General features: G+C 37.1%; 2 protein-coding genes across 3 annotated transcripts; one reads left to right on the top strand and one right to left on the bottom strand.

The window, feature by feature from the left end:
• The first annotated feature begins 487 nt into the window (after window positions 1–487).
• Window positions 488–12,169, top strand: LOC122327138 (ceruloplasmin). Its single transcript, XM_043222324.1, has 20 exons — window positions 488–701; window positions 1,600–1,844; window positions 1,924–2,136; window positions 2,787–2,960; window positions 3,075–3,329; window positions 3,410–3,575; window positions 3,665–3,804; window positions 3,900–4,040; window positions 4,129–4,173; window positions 5,040–5,254; window positions 5,886–6,036; window positions 6,139–6,351; window positions 6,460–6,667; window positions 8,962–9,101; window positions 9,184–9,312; window positions 9,394–9,500; window positions 10,751–10,970; window positions 11,166–11,305; window positions 11,385–11,547; window positions 11,773–12,169. The coding sequence occupies exons 1-20, from the start codon at window positions 544–546 to the stop codon at window positions 11,802–11,804; spliced, it is 3,255 nt and encodes a 1,084-aa protein (XP_043078259.1). The 5' UTR covers window positions 488–543; the 3' UTR covers window positions 11,805–12,169.
• On the bottom strand, window positions 12,122–27,585 carry hps3 (HPS3 biogenesis of lysosomal organelles complex 2 subunit 1). Of its 2 annotated transcripts, XM_043222325.1 has the most exons (19): window positions 27,278–27,585; window positions 26,124–26,345; window positions 24,696–24,980; window positions 23,853–24,030; window positions 23,680–23,762; window positions 23,409–23,595; window positions 22,399–22,480; window positions 21,590–21,744; window positions 21,322–21,423; window positions 20,013–20,121; window positions 19,348–19,532; window positions 19,095–19,272; window positions 18,056–18,289; window positions 17,475–17,660; window positions 16,863–17,057; window positions 15,948–16,055; window positions 15,472–15,678; window positions 12,765–12,855; window positions 12,122–12,690 (listed from the first exon to the last, which is right to left on the bottom strand). In XM_043222325.1, exons 1-19 carry the CDS (start codon window positions 27,492–27,494, stop codon window positions 12,578–12,580), a joined length of 3,117 nt encoding a protein of 1,038 aa, XP_043078260.1. In that variant the 5' UTR covers window positions 27,495–27,585; the 3' UTR covers window positions 12,122–12,577. The 2 variants fall into 2 exon arrangements, with proteins under 2 accessions (XP_043078260.1, XP_043078261.1); XM_043222326.1 differs by lacking the exon at window positions 21,322–21,423 and having other exon boundaries at window positions 27,278–27,584.

Below are 27,585 nucleotides of genomic sequence, written 5' to 3'. Positions count from 1 at the left end.
GCTGCTGATTTGTCAAATCCCAACAGACAAACATTACTCAACATGGGACAAATACCTAAAACCCTATTGATTTCTTATGTAATGTAAGTTAGGGTTATCTGGTCAGCAGTGTTTTTCATGTCTACAATACACTCAAGAGTGACTTTCTTTATATATCTATTAGTTCCCATAACTTTTGGTTTGGTTGGTATAGTAAGTATGAATTGTCAAACCAAGACAGTATAATATCACAAAATGAACTACAAACTGGTCCAAACGGGTAAAAATTTATATATCACAGATTAAGGTAAAAGCGCTATCAAGGCAGACTGAAAAGAAAACTGACACAGGGTTTTCTGACAGACAGGAGTTTCCTGAGTTCATCAGTTCACACACTGCCAGTAAATTCACAGGGTCATGTATTGCAAGACCACCCAGCTGTGTGTGTAAAAGTCAACTTGCTCTCTTCACTTCTGTTGTGATTGGCTGACTGCTGTCACCCTTCAACATTTAAGAAAGTGAAGAATCTGCCCCATTTTGATAGTCAAATCCCAAAGATCCAAAATGAAGGGACTGCAGTGGACGCTGCTCGGGATTTTGTGCTGTGCTGGCATTGTGTCTTCTATCCGGAGGGAATATTTTTTTGCCATTAAGGAGATTCAATGGGATTATGCTCCTAGTGGTAAAAATCTGATTCAGAACAAAACCATAAAAGAAGATGAGTGAGTACAAACACTTCTGAGATATGGGCGAATAACGTTTTTTCTAAATTGTCCTATAAAGAACAAAAGTTTCTCTGTGGAAAAAGACGGTTCTTCAGATTATTACAAAAAGAATAATAATAATAATAAATATATGTGGTATGTGTATGCAAGAAATTAGCTTAGGATTTACATTTTATTAAACATGTAATCATTTTAAATGCACCAGTTGCAGAGCACATGATTGTCTATAGCCTTCAAATAATTAATGGCAGTTTCACTTGTATATTGCTACTTTATTGCTCAAGAAATTACTATGCCAATGAAAGTCACTGCAACACTTTCATGCATTTTAATGAAGGTGTATTGCATCATACAGTTTGTATTTGCAGTATGCTGAAAAAGTATTATTTAAACACTGAAGGGGAATGAGCTCCAGTTGCTTTCTTTCTGCAGCTAGTTGTAACTGAATGCGGCTTTTGAGTCTTTTGAGCTTTTGAGGGTTACACTTTATTTAGATAATCCACTTTAGACATTCCACTTACTATAAGTCTGTAACTACATGTCAGCTAATTCTTATTTGTTTGCAACTGCATGTAGACTAACTCTCAGAGTAGCCTCTTGGGTAGGTTTAGGGTTAGTAGAATAAGATGGCAAATATTTAAAAAATACTCACTATCCGCAACTTTTTATGTTGTGAACATATCAAAATAAAGTTTTAGAAGATATTAAGCAAACAGCCTACTAATGCTCAAATGACTGCTAGTTGCCATTTAGTTGCAAAGTTGCTTACTGTTAGTCTGTCTAAAGTGGACTTTCAAAATAAAGTGTTACACCCTAGGGTATTACAATTTTCACAATTATTACCTTTCTGAGTCAGTGCATGTAAAAAACAAAACGTTTTCTCTGTGTTTGACAGAGAAGCACGGGTGTTTCTAGAGAAGGGAGAGGCGCGGATCGGTCGGGTGTATAGAAAAGCAGTGTACCAGCAGTATACTGACGCCAACTACATGCACGAGATAGAAAAGCCCAAATGGCTGGGCTACCTTGGACCCCTCATTAGTGCAGAAGAAGGTGACATAATTATTGTGCACCTGAAGAACATGGCCAGTCGTCCTTACTCCATTCATGCACACGGCCTCAGTTACAACAAGACTAGTGAAGGTGTGTGTGAATTCATTCGATCACACTAGCTCTTGCTTGCAAGTTGAATAAATAATGTAAATATATGATTTCTCTCCAGGAGCACTATATCCTGACTCATCAGAAAAGGTAGAGAAAGCAGATGATTCAGTGGCACCAGGGAAGTTGTTCTCATACATTTGGACCCTGCCGCCTTCCCATAGTCCTGGAAAAGATGACACAAACTGTCTTACCAGAATATACCACTCACATGTTAACGCCCCTAAAGACATTGCCTCAGGTCTCGTTGGGCCTCTCATTATATGTAAAAAAGGTACAAACATTTATCTTCTCTTCAATGTTCAAATGTCAGGATCTTTCAGTAATGTTGTGGGCTTAAGTCATGTCAAGTCACCTTTATTTATATAGCACTTTTAGCAATACTGTCAAACAAAAAAAAAATATATATATATATGGTTATTTAGACACCTTCAATAAACACAAAGAGGAATAATTAATGCGAAAAAAGAAAAATGCATGAATTCATTAGAGTTTATGATGTTCAAAACCATAAACTAGACCATATTTTGCACAACAGCTATGGTTTTATACCCAAGTGCCTGCTCACTGAGCGGGAACAAAAGTGTTAAGTGTTAAAAGTTTTCACAATATCGATCTAATATTTGTCCAAATTTCATCCAAATCAGATCCAAAAAACTTTACAGTGTTATAAAGAGTACAATAGATTTTAATTATGCATATTATGTAATTAAGCGTTTTGAACTAATTTTTAGTGTATGTTAATTAGCTGCTACACAGGGATAATGTGTGATGTAAATCATGACACACAGAGGATTAGGTACTAAAAAGATACTGATAAAAAAGTATATAAAAAAATGACTGCCATGAAAGAAATTGCATAATGCAATTAACCCACTACCAGATGAAGTCCACTATCAGTGAATGAGTTTGTGCAATTCTCAGGCTCTCTAGATGTGCATGGAGACAAAACAGCTGACTATCTTTACACCCTCATGTTCACTGTGTCTGATGAGAACCTCAGCTGGTACCTGGATGAAAATATCAAGACCTATTGTACAGCTCCTGCCAAAGTCAAGAAGGATGATGAAGACTTCCAGGAAAGCAATAAAATGCACTGTGAGTTCTGTAATAATGTCTCAGAATAATGATTGCCCAAACTTGAACAGTATACAATATAGAGTATGTCCTATGCACTAATATTTATTCAAAATATCATGTACTTTACCGTAGCTATCAATGGGTATGTCTATGGCAACCTGCCAGACCTCAGTATGTGCATGGGCAATAAGATCCACTGGCACTTGTTTGGGATGGGTAATGAGGTGGACATCCACTCAGCCTTCTTCCATGGACAGATCCTGACGGAAAAACAGCACCATGTTGACACCATCAGTCTGTTCCCGGCTAGTTTTGTTAATGTCGAGATGGTGGCAGATAACCCCGGACAGTGGCTCCTAAGCTGTCAGGTCAATGATCATCTGGAAGGTACAGAATTTGTTTTTTGATGCATTCTGCTTTGTTAGAATTGCTGTGTTGCATTTAATGACATTTTTCCCCACTTTTAGCTGGCATGCAAGCCATTTTTGAGATTAAGAAATGTTTCCCAAACGTACATAAACCCAGACCCTTTGGAGCAGTTAGACAGTATTACATTGCCGCTGAGGAAATCATTTGGGATTATGGGCCAACAGGGACAAATCAGTATTCAGGGAAGAAATTAGCTGATGACAGGTAAAAATATTTTTGTATGTTGACTGACTGGCTGATTGTAAGCTAATGTCCTTCTGTCCTTGCCTCTGAGTATCTCTGAATATCAACAGTGTATCTGACACTTTTTTTGAAAACCGCAATGATCGCATTGGGGGAAAATACAAGAAGGTCCAGTATGTGGAATATACAGATGACACCTTTACCAAGCGCAAAGAGAGGACCCCTGAGGAGGAGCACCTGGGAATTCTGGGTAATAAAACTACAATTTCTATGGTTACACAAATGTTGTCAATAGAACAGAACAAGAAGTACAGATATCATTTGTCTTGAATTCTTGTTTTTTAGGTCCAGTCATCAGAGCAGAGGAAGAGGACACAATTAAAGTGACATTTAGAAATAAAGCAAGTAAACCCTACAGTATCCAACCTCACGGAGTGCAATATAGCATAGAAATGGATGGAACTCTTTACCACAATGTCTTGGAAGGTAGAGAATAAACATCTTTGAACAAATGTATCAAAATGTAAGACAGACTTAAACTAAATAATATTCTTTTCTATTCTTTTTTATGCAGAGTCATACACTGCCAAGAAGCTTCGTGAACTCAAGAAAGAAGCAAGTAAGAAATGATATACAGAAAGATCTGTAAATGAAGCCAACCCAGAACATGGTCTAACAAGTCCAATATTGAATCAAGGCCAGGGATCATTGCGCAAAAGTGTATTTTCCAGTCCTGTCTGGACTCAAACAAATCAGTCCAAATCCATGAGAGACCAAAGTCTAAATTATCTGGGTGATTAGGGTTTCATTGTGAACAATTCACCAGTTCACTTTAAAAAATCTTTTCATAATGCATTCATCTATTTATTGATCCATTCATTTTCTAAACCAATATGTAGGGTCACAAGAACGCTTTCCTTAATGTATATATTTCAGTCAAAAAGCCCTTTAAAAGTGGGTACCGGCAATGTGTTACGGTCCTATGGGTGTCAAATCATGCACCTGGAGAGCACTGTTCTGTAGAGTTTATCTTGAATCCTAATATAAATACTAATTAAACACATACTAAACCACCTAAACATGGATTTTAGGATCACTGGAAACTTCTAGGAAAGTGTGTTGAATCTGGTTGTAACTGATCTTTGCAGGACATTGATCAAGTGTCAGGACTGGTAAACCTCACACTATCCAAGTCAAATCAAGTCACCTTTATTTATACAGTGCTTTATACAATACAGATTATCAAAGCAGCTTTACAGTGTTGAAAATAATGTTTCAGTAATAGAAAAAATTTTTAATTCTGCTGTAAAGCAGCTTTAAGTAAAGGACAAGTTATCTGCAAATATTAAGTGTCCCCACTCAGCCCTTAATTGAACTTAGTAATATTTGAATAAAAAATGTCTGGTCCTTCATATTATTTATAAGCCAAAAATATGATCACTGAACATTTAAATGTTGAAGTTGTATGTTGTTTATCTCTTTCAGGAGTGGTCGAGCCACTTCCTGCTGCATTGGTTCGTCCTGACACCACCTACCAGTATGAGTGGGTGGTTCCTAAGGAGGGAGGACCAACTGAAAAAGATCCAGACTGCATCACCTATATGTACTACTCAGCGGTGGATCCCATTCGAGACACCAATTCTGGGCTGGTTGGACCTCTTCTGATCTGCAAGCCAAAAACTCTCAAATCAGGAAAGCAGGTGTGAGAGGTGGACGCTGAGCATTTTAACATTGTAAAATGTGTACTTCTTTATTAGTAGCTGAAAGCATATGGATGACTTTGTGTTTTTCTATTGAATTCATATTTGGGTCATTCTATTCCTAATAATTTAAAGTGCCCCTATTATGGGTAATGAAAGATTTTGGGGGTTTTTAAGTCCCCAACAAAAACTATTTCATTGTCTTATTATGCATTTATTTTTACCTTATTCATGCAGCGACTCCCAAATGATTTTCAAATGATTTTCTCCCAAATGATGGTTCACTGATTCTTTTAGATATAAAATATTTAGATATTTTAGATAACTAGATATTTTTTCCACTTTGAAAGTGACACCTAGGGGCAAAGAATAAATTTGCATTTTCATCCAGACCAATGCGAAAAGACCATCGAGTGGGCGGGCAATATGCTAACGACAACATGAAACTACTTCAGATTAGTTTAAAAAAAATTACTTGTTTCAATGATGCAGTCAGTTCTGTCTTTTGAGAGATAGTAACTTCATACATAGTGCAATTTTAGGTATAAGTCTTAAAAGTAATTTTAAAACAGGTAATTTAAAACAGATAATTGCTTATAGCTTTACCAATATTTTTATATCAATATTCTAGAAAAATGTGGTCAAAGAGTTTCACCTTCTTGCAACTGTGTTTGACGAGAACCTGAGCTGGTATTTAGATGAAAACATCAACAGATTTGCAACACTGCCCAAATCTGTAAAGAAAGAAGATGAAGACTTTCAAGAGTCCAATAAAATGCACTGTAAGCACTAGTCAAACATTTTTTTTACAATTGCATTTCTGTAGCACACACACCATATTTTTTGAGTTTTCACCCAAAGTAATATTTCTTTTCCATTAACAGCACTCAATGGATATATGTATGGGAATCTGAAAGGCTTGAGTATGTGTAAAGGTGATAAAGTGTCTTGGCATCTGTCCGGACTAGGATCAGAGGCTGACATCCATGGACTTTACTTTGAAGGCAACAGATTCCTCTTTGAAGACACAAGGAGAGACACCATCAATGTGTTTCCTCATATCTCTCACACTGTCATAATGGAGCCTGACAGCATGGGTACAGTCCTCTTTCCTTCTCTATATCTAGCTGAACATTATTAGACTTATGCTTAATACAACAAACTCAACATTGTTTATTCATTATAATGTAACATGGTGTCTGCAGGACAGTTTGAGGTGGTATGTAAAACCACAGATCATTATCGTGGAGGCATGAGAGCCAATTATACAGTGGAAAAGTGTAGCATCTGGAATCGTCAGTCTGAGACAATGCTACAACAGAAGAAGTATTACATCGCTGCAATTGAGATGGACTGGGACTATTCTCCCACCCGCACATGGGAGGAGCAGATGCACCATAGTCTGAAAGACAGGTATTCCAAAGTCCTTCACCAGAACTCATAAATCTTATTTGCAAACACAAAACACTAAAAAACATAAATTATGTTTTGTCATTGATGTCAAACTTGGTTATATGTCAAGAATCAACATGCAGATGTGAACGATATTTGAGATTTTTTGTGTCGGGTAAGATTTTAGCAAATAAGCTAAGATTATTAGTGAATAATAGCTGCATTAATGCCACAGATGCCAGTGGTTCCCTGTCTGTTCGTCACTACAAGTTATGTTGTGACGACAGACTGTGGTCTTGCTTGGAGCCCTGATTAGCTCTGATTAAGAGAAAACACCACTGAAATTTGGGAAGTGGTTCATTAATCCTGAGACCGTCACGTGGGTATAAATAGGCAACAGGTGTAACCAGTCAGATATTTCTTCAGAGCCAACAGTCTAATGAATACAAGCTTTGAAGTGCTACAACGAAGGCTCCTGTCCAAAGCCTGTAGGACAATGGCAGCTCTCACTGCTAAGGCCTAAAGTGCTGTGGCCCAAGCTGCCTTTGCCCTGCTTGCCATGGCGATCCTGCACATCCATCAAGCCAAGGCATTGAAAGAGGTCACTCCAATCTGGGGTTGAAGCAGGATCGAAGGTCATGACAAAGAAGGTCACAGCAACGAAGGTCACGGCACGGTTTCTTGGAACGGCGATGTCCACTTTGGTGGCCCAAGAGAGCCATTTATGTCTCAACCTGGCCAAAATGCATGACACTGACACAATTATTTTTTTTGGACGCTCTCATCTTTCAGGCTGGGCTATTCGGCAACACTGTTGAGGACTTCGCTAAGCAGTTCTTGGCAGTCCAGCAGCAGGCCGAGGCGATTCAGCACATTCTCTCCCAGCGTGATCTTCCAGCTGCCACCGCTCTGCTGCAGGTTTCGTGTTGACCTGCTCGTTTCTAAGGGCACCCCCCTGTGGCAACAACATCTGAGACATCAGAAACTCTGTCAAAGCAGTTGAGTCGAGCACAGCTGGTCTCGGGCTCTGCTCAAATATGCATTCCCCCCAGTGAGCCTGCTCGCACAGACACTGTGCAGGATTAGGGAGGATGAGGAACAGTTTGTGTTGGTTGCACCAAACTGGCCCACCCAGACCTAGTTTCATACTAGTGCATACCTCTGAGGAAAGACCTCCTTTCTCAGGGGCTTGGCAGAATGTGGCACCTGCGTCCAGATCTATGTGTGGCTCCTGGACGGGACGCGGCAGACTTAAGTGATTTATCACAGGCTGTGGTAAACTATTTCCCAGGTTAGAGCTCCCTTTACGAGGCAAGCCTATGCTTTGAAGTGGAGTTCACAAACTGGTGTTCTTCTCAAACTTCTTGAAAGTGTCCACATGGCTGCTATTGCAGTTCATCATGATGCAGTAGATGGCAGGTCCTTGGAAAAGCACAATCTCGTTGTGAGGGGTGCCAGAAGGTTAAATCCTTCTAGGTCACCCCTAGTGCCCTCATTGGATTTCTCTGGATCTCTATGTCCTGGCTGGGCTTAAGAGAGGTCCCTTTGAGCCACTGGAGTCAGCTGAGCTTGAGTTCCTGTCTGTTAAGGAACCTACAAGAAAAGTCCCCAGAAGAGGTAGATCCAGCCTTGGCGTTGCTGTGTTCCATCAGAGCTCATATGCATTTACATGGACTGCACCCAGAGCTTCAGTTCTAAGCAACTTTTTGTCTGTCACAGAGGTCAGCAGAAAGGGAGGCTGTCTCCAAGCAGAGGTTGGCCCACTGATTTCTCCAGTTGTCGTGTTTTCAGTTGGACCCCAGTCTGTCAGAACTGTCATAACGACATAAATCATAGTGATGGACAGACAGGGAACATCTCGGTTACATATGTAATTCTCGTTCCCTGATGGAGGGAACAGAGACATTATGTACCCTTGCTATTACCTCGAACCATCATTGAGAACTAGAACTCGGTTCTCAGATCCTCAACAAATCCAAAGAGTGGTTACACCTGTAGCCTATTTTTACCCGAGTGATGGTTCAGGGTTCGGGATTAGTTAACTACTTGCTAAATTTCATTGGCATTTTCTCTTAATTAAAGCTAATCAGGGCTCCCAACAAGACCTCAGTCTGTTGTCATGACATAAAGTCTTCATTCCCTCCATCAGGGAACGAGGGTTTACATATGTAACCAAGATATTCTAAATTAAACTAAATTAAAAATACAAAGACCATTCAGTCATTATATAATAAAAGAAAAAAACTTTTGAGCATTTACAATGTCATTAAAACATGAATGCAATATCTAGATCATAATTACTTTGATATATTCAGTCCAGGCAATGAGTTCCTCAAGAAAGAAGGCAAATTTATTGGTTCAAAATATAAGAAGGTGCTGTACAGAGAGTACACCGATGAAACCTTCACTAAGCCCAAAGAAATATCTGATGATGCAAAACACTTGGGAATTATGGGTAAATATTAATAGAATTTGCAGTACATTAACTCTTTTTTTAATGTATATGTTTGTAAACCTTTAAAATATGCTCATCACAGGACCCATGATCCATGGTAAAGTGGGAGAAAAAGTAAAGATTGTATTTAAGAACATGGCTAAGAGGCCGTACTCCATACATGCCCATGGAGTTAAAACTGACAGCCCTCGGGTGGCCCTGACACCTCCAGGTAAGATCTGACTGTTATATATTACACAAAATAACCTTCATATTGTTTATTAAGTCTAAATGTATGTGTTGTTCATTAAAGGTGAAACTCAGACCTATACCTGGTACCTCCCAAAGACTTCTGGGCCAACAGAACAGCAAGAGGAATGCAGTGTTGGAGCATATTACTCCACAGTGGATGTTATCAAGGTACCTTTCTCACTATATGAAACAAGGTTACAGGACCTTGTTCAAAACCAGTGTAATGTTTCCTAAAAAATAATGACCTTGCTTTTTTTGTCTAATGGCAATTCATAGCTAATTACCTTTTGGCAAATTGGTGGTGAATTCATATCATTTCATGTCACATTTTCATCCCTTACAAAAATTAACCATGGTTTTAGTTAAATCAAGGTAACCAAAAATTAAGCATGGTTTTGCTGAGTGATGGGAATAATGGTGTTGTACATAAACAGCTTCGCTAGCTGCGTTATTTTTTTCAATAACGCTGTTACCGTTACTGAAAATAAAATAAAAATTTAATTTTTCAGTCTATCTGGCTCAGCATAAATACTGTGAAGGCGCATGGGTTGCTGTCCCTTTGTCTACAAATGCAAAGATATAGAGCAAGAGCAACTAATGCTGAAAAGACAATATTATTGGCTGGTGCTCACCCTATTTTGTTTACATATTGTTATTAGTAGTACAATTCGTAGTACTTTTGATATTATAAACTTTTTTTGTCCCCTTTTTTATAGAAACATTAATGAAGAACAAATACCACATCAGTCCTAATTTAGTCAATATGACATGCATTCATACTTGGTAATTCTGTTCTATCATAACATAATGTTAAATTATAATAATATTATAATTATTGACTGACTGCTACATGTCAGTAGATAAATAGTATAGATAAATGTTTTGTAAAAAAAAATATTATTTAATTATTTCAACATTTAATATTGGGGGCATCTAAGTTTGCCATTTGAATGTTTTTCTTTCTTTTAAGTAACGCAATACCTACTTTCCCTGGTAATTAGTTACTTTAAAATTATGTAACTCAGTTACTATTTATGAGAAGTAACTAGTAACTATAATTAATTTTAATTAATTTAACTTAGTAACATGTCCAGCACTGGCTTAGCTATACTAACCATAGCTTAACAATATTTTTTTGATTGTGTGTAGCATCCTGAAATAAAATCCTGAAATAAGACATGCAGTCATAATAAGCTAAAAACACGATAGCTGTGAGTACATGAAATATTTTTTATAATGCATTAAGTTTAAATAAACTGAATGCATTTATTTTACATTTTGGTAGTATATGAAATGTAGTTCGCCATCATCCATTTTGGATCATTTACTTTGAATGAACTGCATTCAGTGGTAACACAGTTATATCTGCAGACGTTTTGGAAAGCACCCAGAGTCTCTTTGATTGTCTTCTGATGCAGGACATGTACAGTGGTTTGATTGGGCCGCTGGTCATCTGCAAGAAGAGTCTGGCTCGTACGCTGGGGCTGAAAAAAGAGATTGAAGAGTTTGCTCTGCTCTTCATGATCTTTGACGAGAATGAATCTTGGTATCTGGATGACAACATCAAAGCTCACGTTAAAACCCCTCCTAAGGATCTTAAGGAGGATGCAGAGTTTATTGAAAGCAATAAGATGCATGGTGAGTTCAGTCAGTGTCTCTGTTGAATATTTTCTTACATGGCTTTCGAGGACACGTCTCAAATAATTGAGAGTTGAGAATCTCAGCACTTGTAAACCCTAAGAAATAAGCATTCAAATTATTATTATTCACCAAAAGCTCTAATAGCTCTAAGTGCTGATGATAAATGAATCATTATTCCTTTGTTTATCACAGGAATCAACGGTTTAGTCTACGGCAACCTTAAAGGTCTGAACATGAAGGTTGGAGATAAAGTGTACTGGTATCTGATGGGAATGGGAAACGAAGTGGACATACACACTGCACACTTCCATGGCCACAGCTTTGACTACAAGGTCATCCATCCATCCCATTCAGTTTTTCTTTATCGAACGTAAACAGAGCATCAGCGTGAGGACTGTACTTTTCCCGCAGGTCAGCGGCACCCATCGAGCAGACGTGTTCGATCTGTTCCCCGGGACGTTCCAGACAGTTACCATGCGTCCGGTGTATTCTGGCACCTGGCTCCTGCACTGCCACGTCACCGACCACATCCAGGCAGGAATGGAGACCACGTACACCGTGCTCGAGAAAGATGGTGAGTGTTTAATAAAAGTGTACAAGACGGATGTACAAGACAGTATAAATGTTTTACTCCACTGTTATGCAAAGATTAGTCTTTAATTGTTTAATACATTAAGTAAGCATGTTGTCTACAGAATTCCAGTTACACAAACATTTGTTTTCTGGTTACTTTGGGCATATTTTACCAGCTACACAAACTAAATAGTATAAATCTTTTTTGTTTTGTTTTCTTTCTTAGGAAAAAAGAGGAGATTCCTGGGAATATTTTAAATGTATTGGAAGACCAGGTATTTGTTAATACTTGCCGTTGATTTTTCTAAATAAAAGTTATTTTGTGTTTGCAAAGCAGAAAAAAATTATTGTCCTGCTTGGAGATACCGTTAAAGTCAACATGGCATTAAAAGTGACTTCTTTGATCTGACAAATTTGTTTAGATGGTGAAAAATGGTCTCTAAATAGACTATTTTATATAAAAGTAGTTTTAGAAGGTTATGAAGATTTTTTTTTTTGCACAATAAGATAAAAGGCATTAGTTTTGTTACTGTTGCTTTAATATAAAATATGAACAAAATCAGATTCACACAAGATTCTGTATTTGAATGTAATTTAATAATAATAAAAAAATTGAAAAAGGACACTTTATAATGTTCATTCTGAAAAATCTGATCAAATGTCATGACAGCTGCATTATTGGTAATGTGCACATAAATATCCGATGAACACTTCAAACAAAAACAGTACAATTTAATTATTGTGCACTTTATCATTTTATATGATTATATGATTATGATTATTTTTCATAGTCTGTATTTGTCATATATTGATAATAAGGAGATTACTTGTTTTTGAAGTAAACTTATGCCTTTCCAGTATATGAATGATTGTAACACATGCTTCTGATTAGATCACGTTCACAGCATAACTAATAAAATGAAGAAATATTTTTTTGGTTATCAGCATCAAAGCAGCAGGAGTGTAGATTCAGATCTTGTCTTTGAACAGGTTTAGTGTTGATTCATTGATTCATTGATTGTGGTGAGATTTTATTGGCTGCATTCAAGTAAGTGTGGCAGGAAGAAATGAGCCGTTCCATCATCTGGCAACAAGTCCAGGAATTCCAGTGGGTTCAGCTCCTTGGCCGCCACAGCCAGAGTTTCTGCGAACGAAAAGATGTTTTCATAAGCAGCAGAATTCATCCAGTCATGTGCGGAAGAATAACACAGCTGCTACCTTTGAGCGCTGAGAGGAGGACAGTGTTGTCATTTCCTGTTGTCCTTATCCTGTCACAAACCTCGGGGAAAAGCTTCTGCCACCACAGAGACTGGAGAGAGAGCAAATAAGAGAAATCAATTAACAGCCAATGAAGAAAAATGTGTCAAGCTATAAATGTTCTGTTTCAAAAAGGCAAAATACTTCACAATAAATGACAATCATCAACTGATTCAGATAAACTGATCAACTGCCATGCATGCTGGGAGTCACGAACAAATGTTGTACAGCATGAAATTTTCTTTTGATTGTCACCATTGTTGGGTTTTAGTGATTTAACAATTTTTTACACAAAAAACACAACACCCTTGTGAGTAGAGATGGGTTATATGGGTTTAGCGTGATAACATCAATGACGATAATTCAGGGAATCCTTTAGAAAAAAAAATTATTATCTTTTCTATTTTACCCAAAACAGGGTGTTTAAAATAGACATGATTATTTAATTCATACTGGAAGCCAGAGGGCGACCTTGTGCAGAAACTCTATATATTCATTGCAGAAGTAATAGCACTGCCGATGCTTCAGGAAATCATTTCCTGGTTTCGAGTTTGCATATTATCTTCCCTATTTACCCTAAAAATGACTAATATCTCATAGAATTTACGAATGATAGTATGCAGGGCCTAATATGGATAAAGGTATCCAGTTATTGCTTAAAAAACACACAAGGGAGATGAAGGAATTTTAACTGATGAAACCTAACAACAATAAACATACAAAATATATGCTTTATCTGTGCTTCAAGCTATCTTGTGTATTATTTATAAGGAAAGTATATTTATAATACTTATTGACATAGCTTTCATCATTGTACATAATACTGTCATATGAAGCCATGTCTGGTCACAACTATGCTATTAAATGAATGTGGGAAAAAGCCAATATTAATACATTTCAACATCAACTGTCAATAAATGATGTTTGTTGGACAACAGGTTCAAACTGCAAAAACTGTATCGCACATATGCAACTGCAGTATACTTACTGTATTCAGAGCCCTGACAAAAAACTGATTGTATCACTACAGAAATGTGTCAACAACTAGGCTTACCGTTATTATCATGGGAAAGCTAATTCTTATCTAACCATTTTACCAATATATCGCAAGCAATAAGGCTACCTGTAAGCAATTATTTAAATAACTTCTCAATGATTACGCTCACCATCACCTGATCTCAGTGGTTCTTAGTTTTCATTGCCTCAACAAATGTATTTCAGCACATTGTTACAAGTAACAATGAAAACTTAAGTACAAAGGCCCAACTAAAGTGAATACTGAACACAATAATGGTGCCTTTAAAAAATTTGAAAAAAAAGGCTTACGCATATTGGAAGACTAACAGATAGCTAATAAATTATTTTAGTATTTTAGAGCAGCAGAGGCACAAAGCTTACATTATTTGTTAGAAACCTTAAATACAATAGTTTTTTTTTATTTGTTAAGCACTGTATATAGCCCCAAAATCTTTTTGTCGAAAATGAAGGTAATAATAAAGTTAATAAAGATGAATACATACACAAACTCAGTGCTTACCCATTTTTGATCACAGTGATGTTTACTGTAATTTCTTCTGTAAACGGTGGCTATTAAGCATCTTATAGTTATATTCAGACAACTATACGCTGTTACCGATATATTTCCTTTTATTTGGAAACAACACCAAGTCTCTCCTGTGCAGAATTTCTTTTTTATTTGTTTATAATAACTTATTTGTTAAATTTAAATAATCAATAGTGAAGGTTTTTTTGACAGTACTTAAATAAACAATATATCAAATCGCTATATTTTCCACCAGAAAGATGCAGATATAAACCTTACATTAGGTTTAACATTTCTAGCTGTAAGCAAAAAAGTTGTAAAAAAATATGTTACAAAACATGTAAATGTTAAATAATTTTAAATGTATTAATTCAAGTGTCATGTTTGTCATTTTTTCATTGAAAGCTATAGCTTCTGACCTTCAAATTAAAAAAAACTTCTTATTATTTAATGACTTCGATTACTGCTTTATTTAATCAGAATTACTTTTAATTTAATTAGAAATAGGCCAACAGCACCTTCTACCGTATTAGAACTCCTTATCGAACCGACATTTGGACCCGGGTGAGTGTGCCGCTGCACGTGCTATTACTGTTGACTCTCTCGTATACCGAATGCATCATACTGTACAGATTCCTTTACAGATTAAATGCAGCGATCCAAGTCAATGTAATCATTTTTCAGGCAAAACATTGCTTCAAGAATAATCCACATGATCTAATCACTATCACCCTGATCACATGTGAGTTAATGTATTCCTCTTATCAGCTAATCATATCGGAATAACAATTTTTCAAATCGGGTCGATGCCGATATTTAAATTTAAAGCCCTTATCGGCCAATTCCACTATCACTAAGATAATATTGTGCATCCTTAATTTTCTCCATAGAAATGTGTTATTCAGTGCGGTTACATTAATTTTACAAGACGAAGTTGGAAGTTGAACGTGCACTGTGGGCAGACCCAGCTAACCGATAACAAGAATCGTTTATGATTTTCAATAACAATAACAATCAGTTTTATTGATTAGCTGTTGCAGCCCTAGTACAATTCGACCATTTTTAACATTGATTCAATGGTTGCTTGTTTTTGGGCCTCATCTCGAGAGCAGTGAAGACCGTTACCAGCTTGTCATTCTGTAGCTCGTGGTTGGCGTAGGAGATGATGGCTTCCGGGCATCGGTCTAGCAGTCTGTGGATGGACGTCTCGTGTTGGCCCAGTTTGGTGGCACAGAGCACGTGCACACTGAGACCGGTGCTGTCAGAATCGGACAGCTGCTCCAGCAGAGGCAGGATAGACAAGACCTCCAGCGTTGGGCCACACAGCAGAGACTGCACACAGAGAGCGGAGAGTTATACATGCAATAACTTAACACCTTTATCTGAACACCAGCAGTAAACAAAATATCTTTTACTGCGATCCACATAAGAAATCGACTTTCCAATGAGGAAAGATTTGTCATTTTTTTAGTGACTGTCCTTTTTTAAGCAGTGTGTCCAGAAATTCAGCCTTTCACTTCACTTCCTAGAGGTCCTTGATATTCGTTTGCATCATTCAATGATATTGCTTGCCAGAAAGAGAGAGATCTATCAGTACACACCTGAAGTTTGTGCAGGTCCTCCTGGTGGTCATATGTGATGTTGAACTGGACAGGAGTCAGGATGCTCACCCACGGATACAACATCCCATAATGAGAGCAGGAGTTTATCTGGGCAAGAAAAAACATTTGATATGTTTCATTTGTCTAAACATTTGACAGTTTTTATAATGTTTTTAGCTACATTTGCTTAGGCTAAAATAACTATTATTTTTTCATATTCATTTGAAAACCTTGTTTAAACTGTATTTTTACTTTGGGAACTAAACAGCAGTGTCCTATACCATTTGTCTTCAAATCATGTCTTACTTAGGAGATGTGTACTATTATTGGGTCCAGACAATTTTCACATAAACAATGCAGAAAAATCAGCAACAGATTTTCAGGGCTTTTTAACTTGCATTTGCAACTTTTAATTATGCTGTAACACTGAATCACTCATTTTACTCCAGAAAAAGGAAACCAATTGATAGAGGCATCAGTATTAGCATCAGTGGCCTTAATTCATAGCATTTAGTTACAAATATTTAAAACATACTTTATGTGATTTTATGAGATTATTGGAGATTTGGACATTTTTGAATGTCACGTGTAATTAAACAGGATTAAATCTGATTGTTTAGTTCATTTTAAACAAATATAAATCAGCTGACAACTTGAAAAGCAATAGCACCCTAGAAACGCAAAAAAATAGATGTACACTTACAACTACACATAAACGTGTGTATTATATACACACACACACACACACACACACACACACACATATACATATATACATACATATATATATATATATATATATATATATATATATATATATATATATATATATATATATATATACATACATATATAAAATGTGTAACTAACCACTCTTAACACCTGCTTATCTTACAGGTGCATTATCTCACTCACCAGATCCTCCGCTGTTTTGAGGGCTTTGACACCGGAGTGATCTCTGCGTGTGATGCGGTCAATATAGACAGACGTGAGACGAAACAACAGCTCCTGGATAATAGATTCATGAGAGGACGCTACTAAAAGAGCCTCCCAGAAATCTACCAGTAACTGAGGACTGCTGTCAGCTTCCACACCATCCTTACACAGCTCCTGAGAGAGAGTAGTAGTTATTTATTTTATTGCCACGTCAGGCAATAAGGCAATCTTCATGGAGTCACATAAACACAAAGTAAAAAATACGTAAACAAAAAAAGCACAGCAGAAATAGTCATTCCAAGTTTTTCCTCTGAATTTTCTTCTCACAATACCTAACCTAATACCTAAACTTAAAAACTATTCATAAGCAGCAAATTAGGAATTTATTGAGGGGAAAAGTCGTATTTAGTAGTTAATTAGTTCTCTATTCTAAAGTGTTACCGAATGTACTACATATTTAATGTTCTATATGCACTATAATAAAATATAGTGCAGTAAAAGTATGCCACTATGCTTTGGAGTATAGTAAAGTAAAATCTACAGATACACTACAGGTACTTTTTAAATTTACTTCACTACTTTTCAACACACCTGGAAGAAGAGATCGGCCTCATCCAGCCTGATCTTGCTGTTCTCGTGCAGCGCCACGACCGCCGCAACCAGCAACCCGTCCTGTGTGTGGCACAGATGCTGGGCCAGTATGGTGGGCAGCACGGCCTTCCCTCGGCCGTGCAGCAGCAGCTTGGGCTCCTCTATGAAGCCGTACACCTGCAGCATCTGGAAAAACGGCAGAGAATAGACATGCTATCAGTCATTCAGATTACAACTGCTCGATTTAGGCAAAAATCATAATCCATGTTATTCTGGTCAGTACTGTAAGCACGATTATTTAACCTTATTATGAGTGGGTCGTATGACCAAAACTTTCCACAAGTAATTTTCTAAAGACATCGGTATAGTAACAAATAGAGCTAGCACATGATTAATCGCATCTAAAATAAAAGTGTGCATATTTATTATGTAAACAAAACCTTTGACACTAGTGACAAACAAAAAAGTCCTCATAATTATTCGTAATCATCTCATCTTGGTTGCGGTGTTTGTATAATATTTGGAGGGTGAAATGAAGCCCTAGTTTAGATATGTTTCTGTAGATGTTCCTGATGACAGACCTCAGCGTGGCGGTCCATCTGCTGCCTGTAGCTGTGCAGGTCACCCTTGCGCAGGGCCAGGGAGGCCATACACAGGGATAGGGTGATGGACTGGGCGCCGCGGGACTCCAGTTGTCTCAGGTGTGTCACAGCGTGGTCAGGATCAGCGCTCAGCATGGACGGACTGCTCACCACATGAGGCAGCTGAGCGGGTTCAGCCACGCTGAAGATTTCCAGGACTTTATCAGCCATGTCCTATAACACAAACGCAACACAGGACAACTCATACAACTGTTATAATTATCTATAATTATAAATCTAATTAGCTATAATTAAACAGACTAATCAGGAAGTATAGTATGACTGTAACTTTAAGATCAAATCAACACTATCTGTGGCATTATGTTGAGAGAAATAATTTGGACTCCTCGCAGCTCCTCTTTTATATCACACTATGGGTTTTCAAACCTTTTAAATCTTTGTGAGAGACTTCCTTACCAAAACATTTTGTGTACAGTGGCCCATTAACACTATGAGAGAAATATTGTGTGATATTATATAATTTATTTGCAGTTTTAATTAAAATGTTATACATAAAGCAGAGAATTAAAATATTATCTGGACATTGCATTAAGATGACAGATTTCTCTTTTTTTTCCTTTTTCAGAGTTTCATTGTTAACATTTCAAAAAAGTGCACAAAACTGAACAAAATATCAATAGTGTGCGCAAATCTAAATGTAAACCTACAAATTGATATTTATTTCATTTTCACATTTCCTTTTAAATCGAAAAAGTCTTAATACATTGTTTAATTATGCATGGGGCATTTTTTGCCCTTTTGGCTTTACCATATGGGGCATTTTTGTTCATTTTGGTTCCAAGTCTTTGTTAAAAGTAATAGTCCACCAAAAGTAAGTCCACCCATATTTTACCCTCCCCCGAAGTCATCTTATTTGGGTAAAGTAATCCTTTAATTTCTGACCCTGAATAGACCTCATATTGGTTGACCACTATATCTGAAATGTCAATCTGTGAGGCACTGACGTTTCTATTGGTACCTTGCTAAGCTCCTCCATGGTTTCCTCATAGAGCGAGTGCTTCAGAAAGAAGATAAATCCTTTGCCATAACCATCTGAGCTGCTGTTCATGGACATATTCCTCTTGATAACTTCAGTCACAGTGAGGCCAGACATCTTATAGTACGGAAGAGCCAAATGACAGTCCTTCTTATCAAACCTGCAGAGAAGACATGACATCCAAGAATGAAACTTGCAGTTACTGATCATCACATGAACATGAGACGCATCTGACCTGCTGAAGCAGTCTCCTAAGTGAGCGCAGCTCTCCTGGAAGGCCTCCTGCAGCTGCGCTCTCTCCGCAGACTCACAGTCCTGCGCTAGCAGTGCGGCCCGCAACAGCAGGTGACCCTCGCTCAGCAGGTGAATGCAGCTCTGAGATGACGGGCTCGACTGCTCGTATCGCTTACTGTACTCCACCTGAGGCAGCATGTGGAAAACATGACTGTTCTAACGCTCAAGCAATAGCAAAGAACATAAATCAAATAATAAAATCAAAACAATTAAGAATTGAATATCTAACGGCCAGTTTTACTGTTCCTTTCAGAACTGTTCTCTTATGAAAGTCACATAAGAAATGTGATCCTAATACCTTATATAAAAAAGGTTTAAGGATACATTTCGTCATGTTGTTGTTGTTGACTTTATTTATTTACTGTTATGTGAATTATATGTAATCTGTAAAAATGTAACTGTTATCTGATTATGAGAATTTTAAAATGTAATACAATCTGTTTACAAATATAAGTTACTACCCAGCACTGTCTGACGCTTTTTAGAGTCTTTTCCTGTCTATGTGGGCAACTCTTGGCCGGAATTAAACACAGGACTTCTACGATAGTCTCATCTTAGTGATAGCTGAATAAAATGGTCTCGATATGACAGCTGAAGACACAGTACTATTTCTCTGTAGAGCTGCAGCGTGGAAACAGACGTGATGACGTAGAGGTTCCAGCCGTGACCGCTGTCAGCTGGCTCTGTTGGTTTACAGACAGAGCTCTTCCTGGATCTGAGAAACAGGGAAGAACGTCACAATAGTCACGGATCACAGATGCACGAATGCATTGTTACTGTTTGTGTTTCCTTGAGTTAAGGTGCAGCCACATTTGCTGTGGTTCGCTGAATTTCCATGATCGAAACCCAGGCATTTTTTTATTTGAAGTTTCATTTAAAAGATTTCCAAAACAGATTTTATATACTTGTTTTTAATGGTACACACTGGTTGTGCAAATTTCAAAGCAGCAGAAAGTGTAAGCTGTGTTTCACATAACACTACACTATTTACCTTTTATAACACAAAATTTCAACATTTTGCAAATATGATCGCACCTTTAGTCTTTAGTCACTGTTCTACGTGTGTAATAGGGAGGGAATCAAAAACCAATTAGTAGGTTGGGGATCGAAAATCAATTCCAATTCCAGAATCATACTTAAAGGGTTACTTCACCTCAAAATGAACATGTTGTTATTAATCTCTTACCCATGTCGTTCCAAACACATAAAAGCACCATTTTGGACAGTATCGAGTGTACAAACATTACGTACGCAGTTCTGTATTAGACGCAACGGAAAGAATCTTAAATGCATATTTTGAGAAAACTAAAGCATTTTGTCACCTTGCATGCATGTATTATTGTAGGAGACTCGCAAAACAATATTAGGAACTTATTCTAATAAGTAACTTATTAATATTAGGAACATAATAAAAAAAAAAAGTCTAAATTTATTTAATTTATCAATTATTTTGTGCAGCTCTATTTTGCCGACAAACAACGATTTATATGCTTGATACCTAAATGTTTGACTTGATTTTTATTTAACCACATGATTGGAATCGGAATTAGAAATTAACAGGAATTGGAATTGATAAGCAGAATCAGAATTTCATTACACAAATATCAATAAAAAAAATGTTTCTGCAAAAATTAATTATTGTTAAAATGCTAGACTAAAATGGGCTGTGGGGTTAGTTTAGCTGTAGTTGGTTAAATTCAGTTATACGTTAAAGTGATCTCTAAACAAGGAAGCCTGAGCCTGGAGTGAAAAGTGCATCTCACTTGCGATGACAATATCTCTAAACAAAACTGAGATGCTGGATGAATTATAAATAACCGCATGCAGGTAACGCTCACATTGGGTTAGGGGGAATTTTAGGGGGGTTTATTTTCAAACAGGTCCATTGTTAGGATCATGCTACTCGCTAACTTACAGGAAGGACCTGGACAGAAGGCTTTCCAGTGTTGGCGTTGAGGACGGCTCTAGACCTACAGCTACTAAAATGCCTGTCAGGGCTCTGTGTTCCCTCGATTCGCTACAATAAGAGTTACAGGCCATTTACAAAGCACATATTTACACAGGACACTACCATACATTCACAAACCAAACAGCAATGACATACCGAAAGAATCAAGACGTCAAATTGTATGAGGAACAAGAATTTTATAATTCAGCATATAAACTGCAGTGGACACACATACGTGTTTTTGCGGGCTGGTCTCTCGGTGTCCTCTTTGCTGTCCACGTCCGCAGCAGTCAGGAGAACGATATGATTTCCGTCCTGGCAGACAATCTTTAGACCGATGAAGAGTTGGATCCTCAGAGCGCACACCTCCATTGTGATGGGTGGACAGGCCTGATAGGATATTGACGATTAGTATTTCCAGAAGGTGCAAAAATCACTGCTATGATTCAAGGGTGTTGTGGAGGGTTGATTCTAATAGTTCTTCAAAATTTACCAATTTATGTGGAATAATGGACATCTTATTTAAATCACTATTTAATTGTCAAAATGTTAATTAATTCTCTTTTAGAGTAAGTTTCTGGGACATTTCATCATCTGGCAGTTTAAAATCTGGTGTAAAGTAACTAGCCATATGATGTATAATTCAGTTTCGTGGAACAAGCAGTGCAGAAGAAGTTTAAGGTTTAACCTAATTGCATCATATTTGATACGAATTATTGTAAACTAAGTGATTTAAATTTTGTTGTACACAATCATGTACATGCCTTATGTCTGATTGAAAGTTATTTTTAGCAAGTAAAAGGCCTTTTATTATAATTGTAAATAATCTTTTCATTTACATCATTAAACCAAACATCATGTCTAGGAAAAAAAATTACATTAACATTTATGATATGAGCCTGGCCATCTCACGATCATCATTATACTGCACCACATTATATGTTTTGCTCCCACAAAATAAAAACTAGAAAGCTTTTCCTGTTTTAGTAAGTAGTCCACTATACTGTTAAATATAATAATGAACATGAACATGTTTTTTTTTACCTTCATGGTGGTGTCGATGTATGGGTCATGGACCCGAGCCGCTACTGCACTACATCTGACAGTAAAACACTGGAGAGCATTCCTACAGCAAACACAACCATAGTACAAATATTTAAATACGTCAACATTTGTTCAGTCAAAATGAAGACTATTTCAGTGTTCGGCCAAATGAGCAAAAACTGATCAAATGGAGTAGAGCTCCAATGCAGCAAACATTAAAAACGGTGAGAAAGACAAGCACCAACAGCGTGCTTCATCTCATGTCCCCGTTAAAAAAAGAAGATGGGTGTTGCTGGTTATTGTATGATGACTAAAATTGCTAAATTTCCTCAGACGATTTGTAAATAAACTGCAGAATGTTGTGTTTTCTAATGCAGGTTGCATGTGTTCAAACAGCACTGACCATAAGTTTAAAGAAAATCTGCAATTAAACTATCGTCAGATGCTCAGTAATGTTTTTGTGCATTTTTAAAAATAAAATAAGCAATATAATAAAAATAATGACAACAATAATAACCACAGCTCTATTAATACATTTATTTCAGTGCTGTCGAATAATTAATCGTGATTAATCACATCCAAAATAAAGGTTTTTGCTTACAAAATAAATATACACAGTACAGATATATTATGTGTATATAAACACAAAAGAAGAAATAGAAGCGACACAAACTAGAGAATAGACATAGTTTAAATGCAGTTTTTAAATAATTGCCTATTCTATAGATTTCGTGCATCCTTAACTTTAACAGTTAATATTTCAGGAAGTCCTGTGTGTGTGTCCCACCCAAGGTTATTATAGTTTTGAATTTTAAAATTTGTGTTATTTTAATATTGTTTTCAAATTTTCTATAAAATTGAATTTACTTTTTATTAATTTCATTAATAATTTTGTTAGTTAGTTTTTAATTTGGAAAAAACAATTTTATTTAGTTTTTATAGTTTAGTTCCAATTAAGTCGTTTTCGTCTTAGTTGTAGTTGTCGTTTATGAAAATAACCTTGGTCTCACCTGGTGATGACGTAGAGGAACTGGTCACTGAGCACAGCCTGATGGGCCTTTTCTGGGTACTGGTAGGTGGACACTAGCTCCACTGAGTCCTTCAAGCTGTACATGTAGCCAGTGTTCGGCAAAGAGAAAAAAACAAACATACAAGTAGGTTCCCCACCTTTGGAGATGGAGGCTTCTTCCTGATTACCTGTTCAGACAGCAGCAGAAAACCATTCAGTCCAAAACAGAAGGGTTTGGGTGAGCACGTGTAGCACTCACGGTGTTCACTTACTAGTAAACATAGGGTGGAGCTGCAGCGAATGCAAGTGCGTCTCCTCGACGCTGCAGCCTTGAAAGAAATCAGGCGCAAACCTCCTAGACAGGGGAAAATTAGAGAGATGATGTCTGACAAACAAACACGGCACATTCAAAAAGCAGCTGATTTTCTATAGCTGTTCACTATACCTGAATAAGACATAGGCCACGCTCATATCCCCTCGGCTCTGGTCCTCCATACCAGTCCACTCCAGAACAATAGAAACACCACACTCCTGAGCTTCATTACCCAACATCTCCTGATGCTTTGGGAACAGAAAGAAGTCCTCTTGCTCATGGAGTGGGCTGAATCCGTCTTTTGTCATTTCTAAGAAATATATATATATACATGGTATACAACTGTGCACAGTGTAATTTTTTTAAAACCATTGCATAGGAGTGAGCAATATGACCAAAATCTTATATTACGTTATGAGTCGTTTTATTTTACAATAATGATATATAACAATATACTTACTTTTAATAAGATTTTTATGAACTTTTGATAGCATATAAATTTCACACCATTGTCAATATCTATCTTAAATAATAATTATTAGGTCCTGATTCAAAGATAGGGCTTATTCTAAGCATGGATTAGGCCATATATATATATATATATATATATATATATATATATATATATATATATATATATATGATCTGATGAAGAAAAAAAGACACCTACACCTTAGATGCCCTTGGGGTAATAAACTTCACATTTTAATTTGAAAGTGAACTATTCCTTTTACATGAACAGGAGAGATATTAAACTGCTGTCACTTTAAGAGCTGCCGACATCCAATATACTGTTATATGTGTTATATTACAATAGATTGTGTTTGTTTTAAAAGCACAGTGTTAAAAAAGCATGTGGATGATACGGGGTTTTTTTTCACATGAGCATGTAACCATATGATGTTATTCCAAAATTTCTACCAGTTATAGTAGTACTCATCAAGCCTGCATCTTGACTCTTTTTGTTACAAATACCTGCATCTTCATCTAGGCTGGTTTCAGTCATGAAATCTTCAGGCAGCAGCGTGTGCTCCTCCTCAACCTGGCTGCTCTTCTTCAGGCTGAGCTTCACCACCAGGACCTCCAGCTCTGTTTGAAGGGCTATGTATTCACCACAGAAGGCCACCTGAGTCGGGCTCCAGCCCTGGATGTGAAGAATCAGCACCCTTTCGAAGTCCAGCACAGAGAGCTGCTCGCTCAGTGTCTGACGCTTCAGACTGAAGACCACCAAACTCTTTGCACAGCCCACTAGAAGATCACCTGCCAAAGTATCACAGGAGGACTCAATTACGATGTGAGAATTATGGAGTGAAGTGTGCATTTTATGTTTCTATTTTTTAGCTCAGTGTGAAGAATGAACTAAAAGTAAACCATTGAAAGGTCTGTTTCCTGACAAACGTAAACACTGGTGAGAGTTTGAAGGACATCCTATTAAATTCAGGTGTTGTCATGTTATATATATATATATGAAACATCGTAGAGACTTATGAGTGGGCTTTTTTTGACATTGGCAAAAAACACACCGCCTAAAACAACCTAGCAAAACTCCAGCAACAAAAACATGATTTAGAACATCCACAACCATCAAAAAAACTCCAACGATCATCCAGGGTGTCTCACCTTCTGACTGTGCTTTTGAGTCTCTCAAGCCAAAATTAGACAAGCACACATTTCATGATGTTTCATAATTTTGTACATTTTTACAGATAAGTTACCATTCAGAAATGCAAAAGACTAAGGAAATTAATAGTTTTATTCAGTAAGAATTAAACTGATCAAAAGCAAAACTGTCAAAGGATAAATAATATATAAACATAACATATTTGTCTTAAAAATATACATACGTATTTTTATACGTACGACAATACACATTTATATTATTTACACAAAAAAAAATATTTTTGATGTGATTAATCACGATTAATCATTGCTCAGAACTAGTTTAAATGTTACATTTACTAATATATATATAAAACTTTTATTTTAGATACATTTGACAGCACCAATCAAAAGTGGTTTCAAATAATGGAAATTTTTTAATTTTTTAATGAATTGTGATCAAATAAATTCAGCCTTTGTGACCAGAAGATACTTTTTAAAACATTAAAATATTTTTCCATCTCTAACAGTAATGTAAGATAAACATATTACACTGGAATATCACAGTCACGATATTGAACACTATAAATGATGTTTAAATACATGACCACTTAATTGCTTCCAGATCATCAGCATTTCGCAGATAAAGCACTTTGCTCGTGTGCAAATTTTCCCTTGAAATATTTATATTCACTCACCACAGGAAACTATGGACTAGAATGCAACAACACCAAAACAGAGAGTGCATATAATGTAATTTTTTTTGCAGTTGTGTTTGTGTTTTCAGCGCTCAGGTTTTCTCACCGGTAAGACCGCAGCATGCCATACACAGCGGCGGCTCAAACAGAGGGATCTCAATAATCTCCATCTGCTCTTTAGGAGTCCCGCGGAAGGACGAGCCCCGCAGGAGGTGACCCAACAGACGCACCCCGACGCGAGTCTTCTCGGCAGCCTGGTACCTCCAGTTAGTGTAGGCCCGGAGGTAAGTGGCCTTGTTCTTCTCCTCTATGGTGACTAGGTAGTCCCCTACAGAAAAAACAAAATAGTAAAAATCTCTAAAAAAAATGTATACAAGATTGCATACTTTAGGTAAGAGAGTGCTATAAAGAACTACCATTATTTGGACATATACCATGATAATAACATATCAAAAACGTTAATGAGAGCACACTTTCATGATTAAGTTTCTTAAAACTTTCCTCATGTTCTCACTGTTATATATTATACGTTTTAAATAGAGGCTTTTAACTTTACTGTTAAGTGCTGCATGTTCAGATATTCATAAAATTAAATATTCTGGGGGCCATGACATTTTAGTAAAAATCTGCAAAAACACTTCCGGTAGCCAGCAACTTTTCTCAAAAACGTGTTAAATGTTTTACTTTTTAAGTACATTTTAAATCATTACATTTTAATCATCTTTTGCCATGCATCACCGGTAAGTAAGCTCATGTTCTATGGAGAAAAAAAAAAAAAAAAACTTTTCTCAATATTTAGATTTTTTTGCATTTTCAAATTCTAGATGTTTTTCCTCAGTGCTCCACACAGAGCTCTGATCTCATCATCATCAGTCTGTCTGGAATGACATGAAAACTAAGAACAAAGCGAGACAGACTAAATCCAGAAGGTTTGTGCCCCAAGATGCTTCAAGAAACCTACCTACAAAGCTCACTGAAAAACAATGCAGAAGTGCACCGAGAGCAAAAGCTGCTTTAAACGCAAAAAAAGACTCACGAAATGTTTATTTAATTTAGCTAATAAAGAGTAATTGATAAATTAAAACTATTTATGTTTTTGTCGACAGCATCCTCATTCTACAGCATGTTTACACAAGTGCGTAAAACTTTTAACAGTAACGTTACTGTAGCCTTGAGGGTAAGTTTCTTGAAGCGTATCGGAGACACGGTTCTTGTGGATTTATTCTGTCTCAAAAATAGATGTTCCAGAGCTGAACTGACCCACGGCGCTGTGCCGGATGCTGAGCACGGAGCCCATGCAGCTGAAGCGGCAGATGAGCGGACATCCCTCCTGCTGCAGGTTGTATGCCTCGACCTTACAACCGCCGGCGCCCACCACGAACAGCGCCCCGCCGCCGCAGCACACCAGCACCGGCTCCTGCTCCGCCGGGACGATGTGCTGGGACGCGAACGGGTGGCAGTTATAGACGTGTACCATCTCTGCTGTCTACATTCTGTGGAGAACCGCGGAAGAGCGGTGTAAACAAACAAGAAGAGCTAGAGTAACAACACGCATGACGCAGGGATTT

This window comes from Puntigrus tetrazona, chromosome 22, assembly GCF_018831695.1.
Source record: "Puntigrus tetrazona isolate hp1 chromosome 22, ASM1883169v1, whole genome shotgun sequence".
NCBI lineage: Eukaryota > Metazoa > Chordata > Actinopteri > Cypriniformes > Cyprinidae > Puntigrus > Puntigrus tetrazona.
The sequence above is the reverse complement of the archived record's forward strand: the minus strand, read 5'-3'. Positions and strand labels throughout refer to the sequence as shown.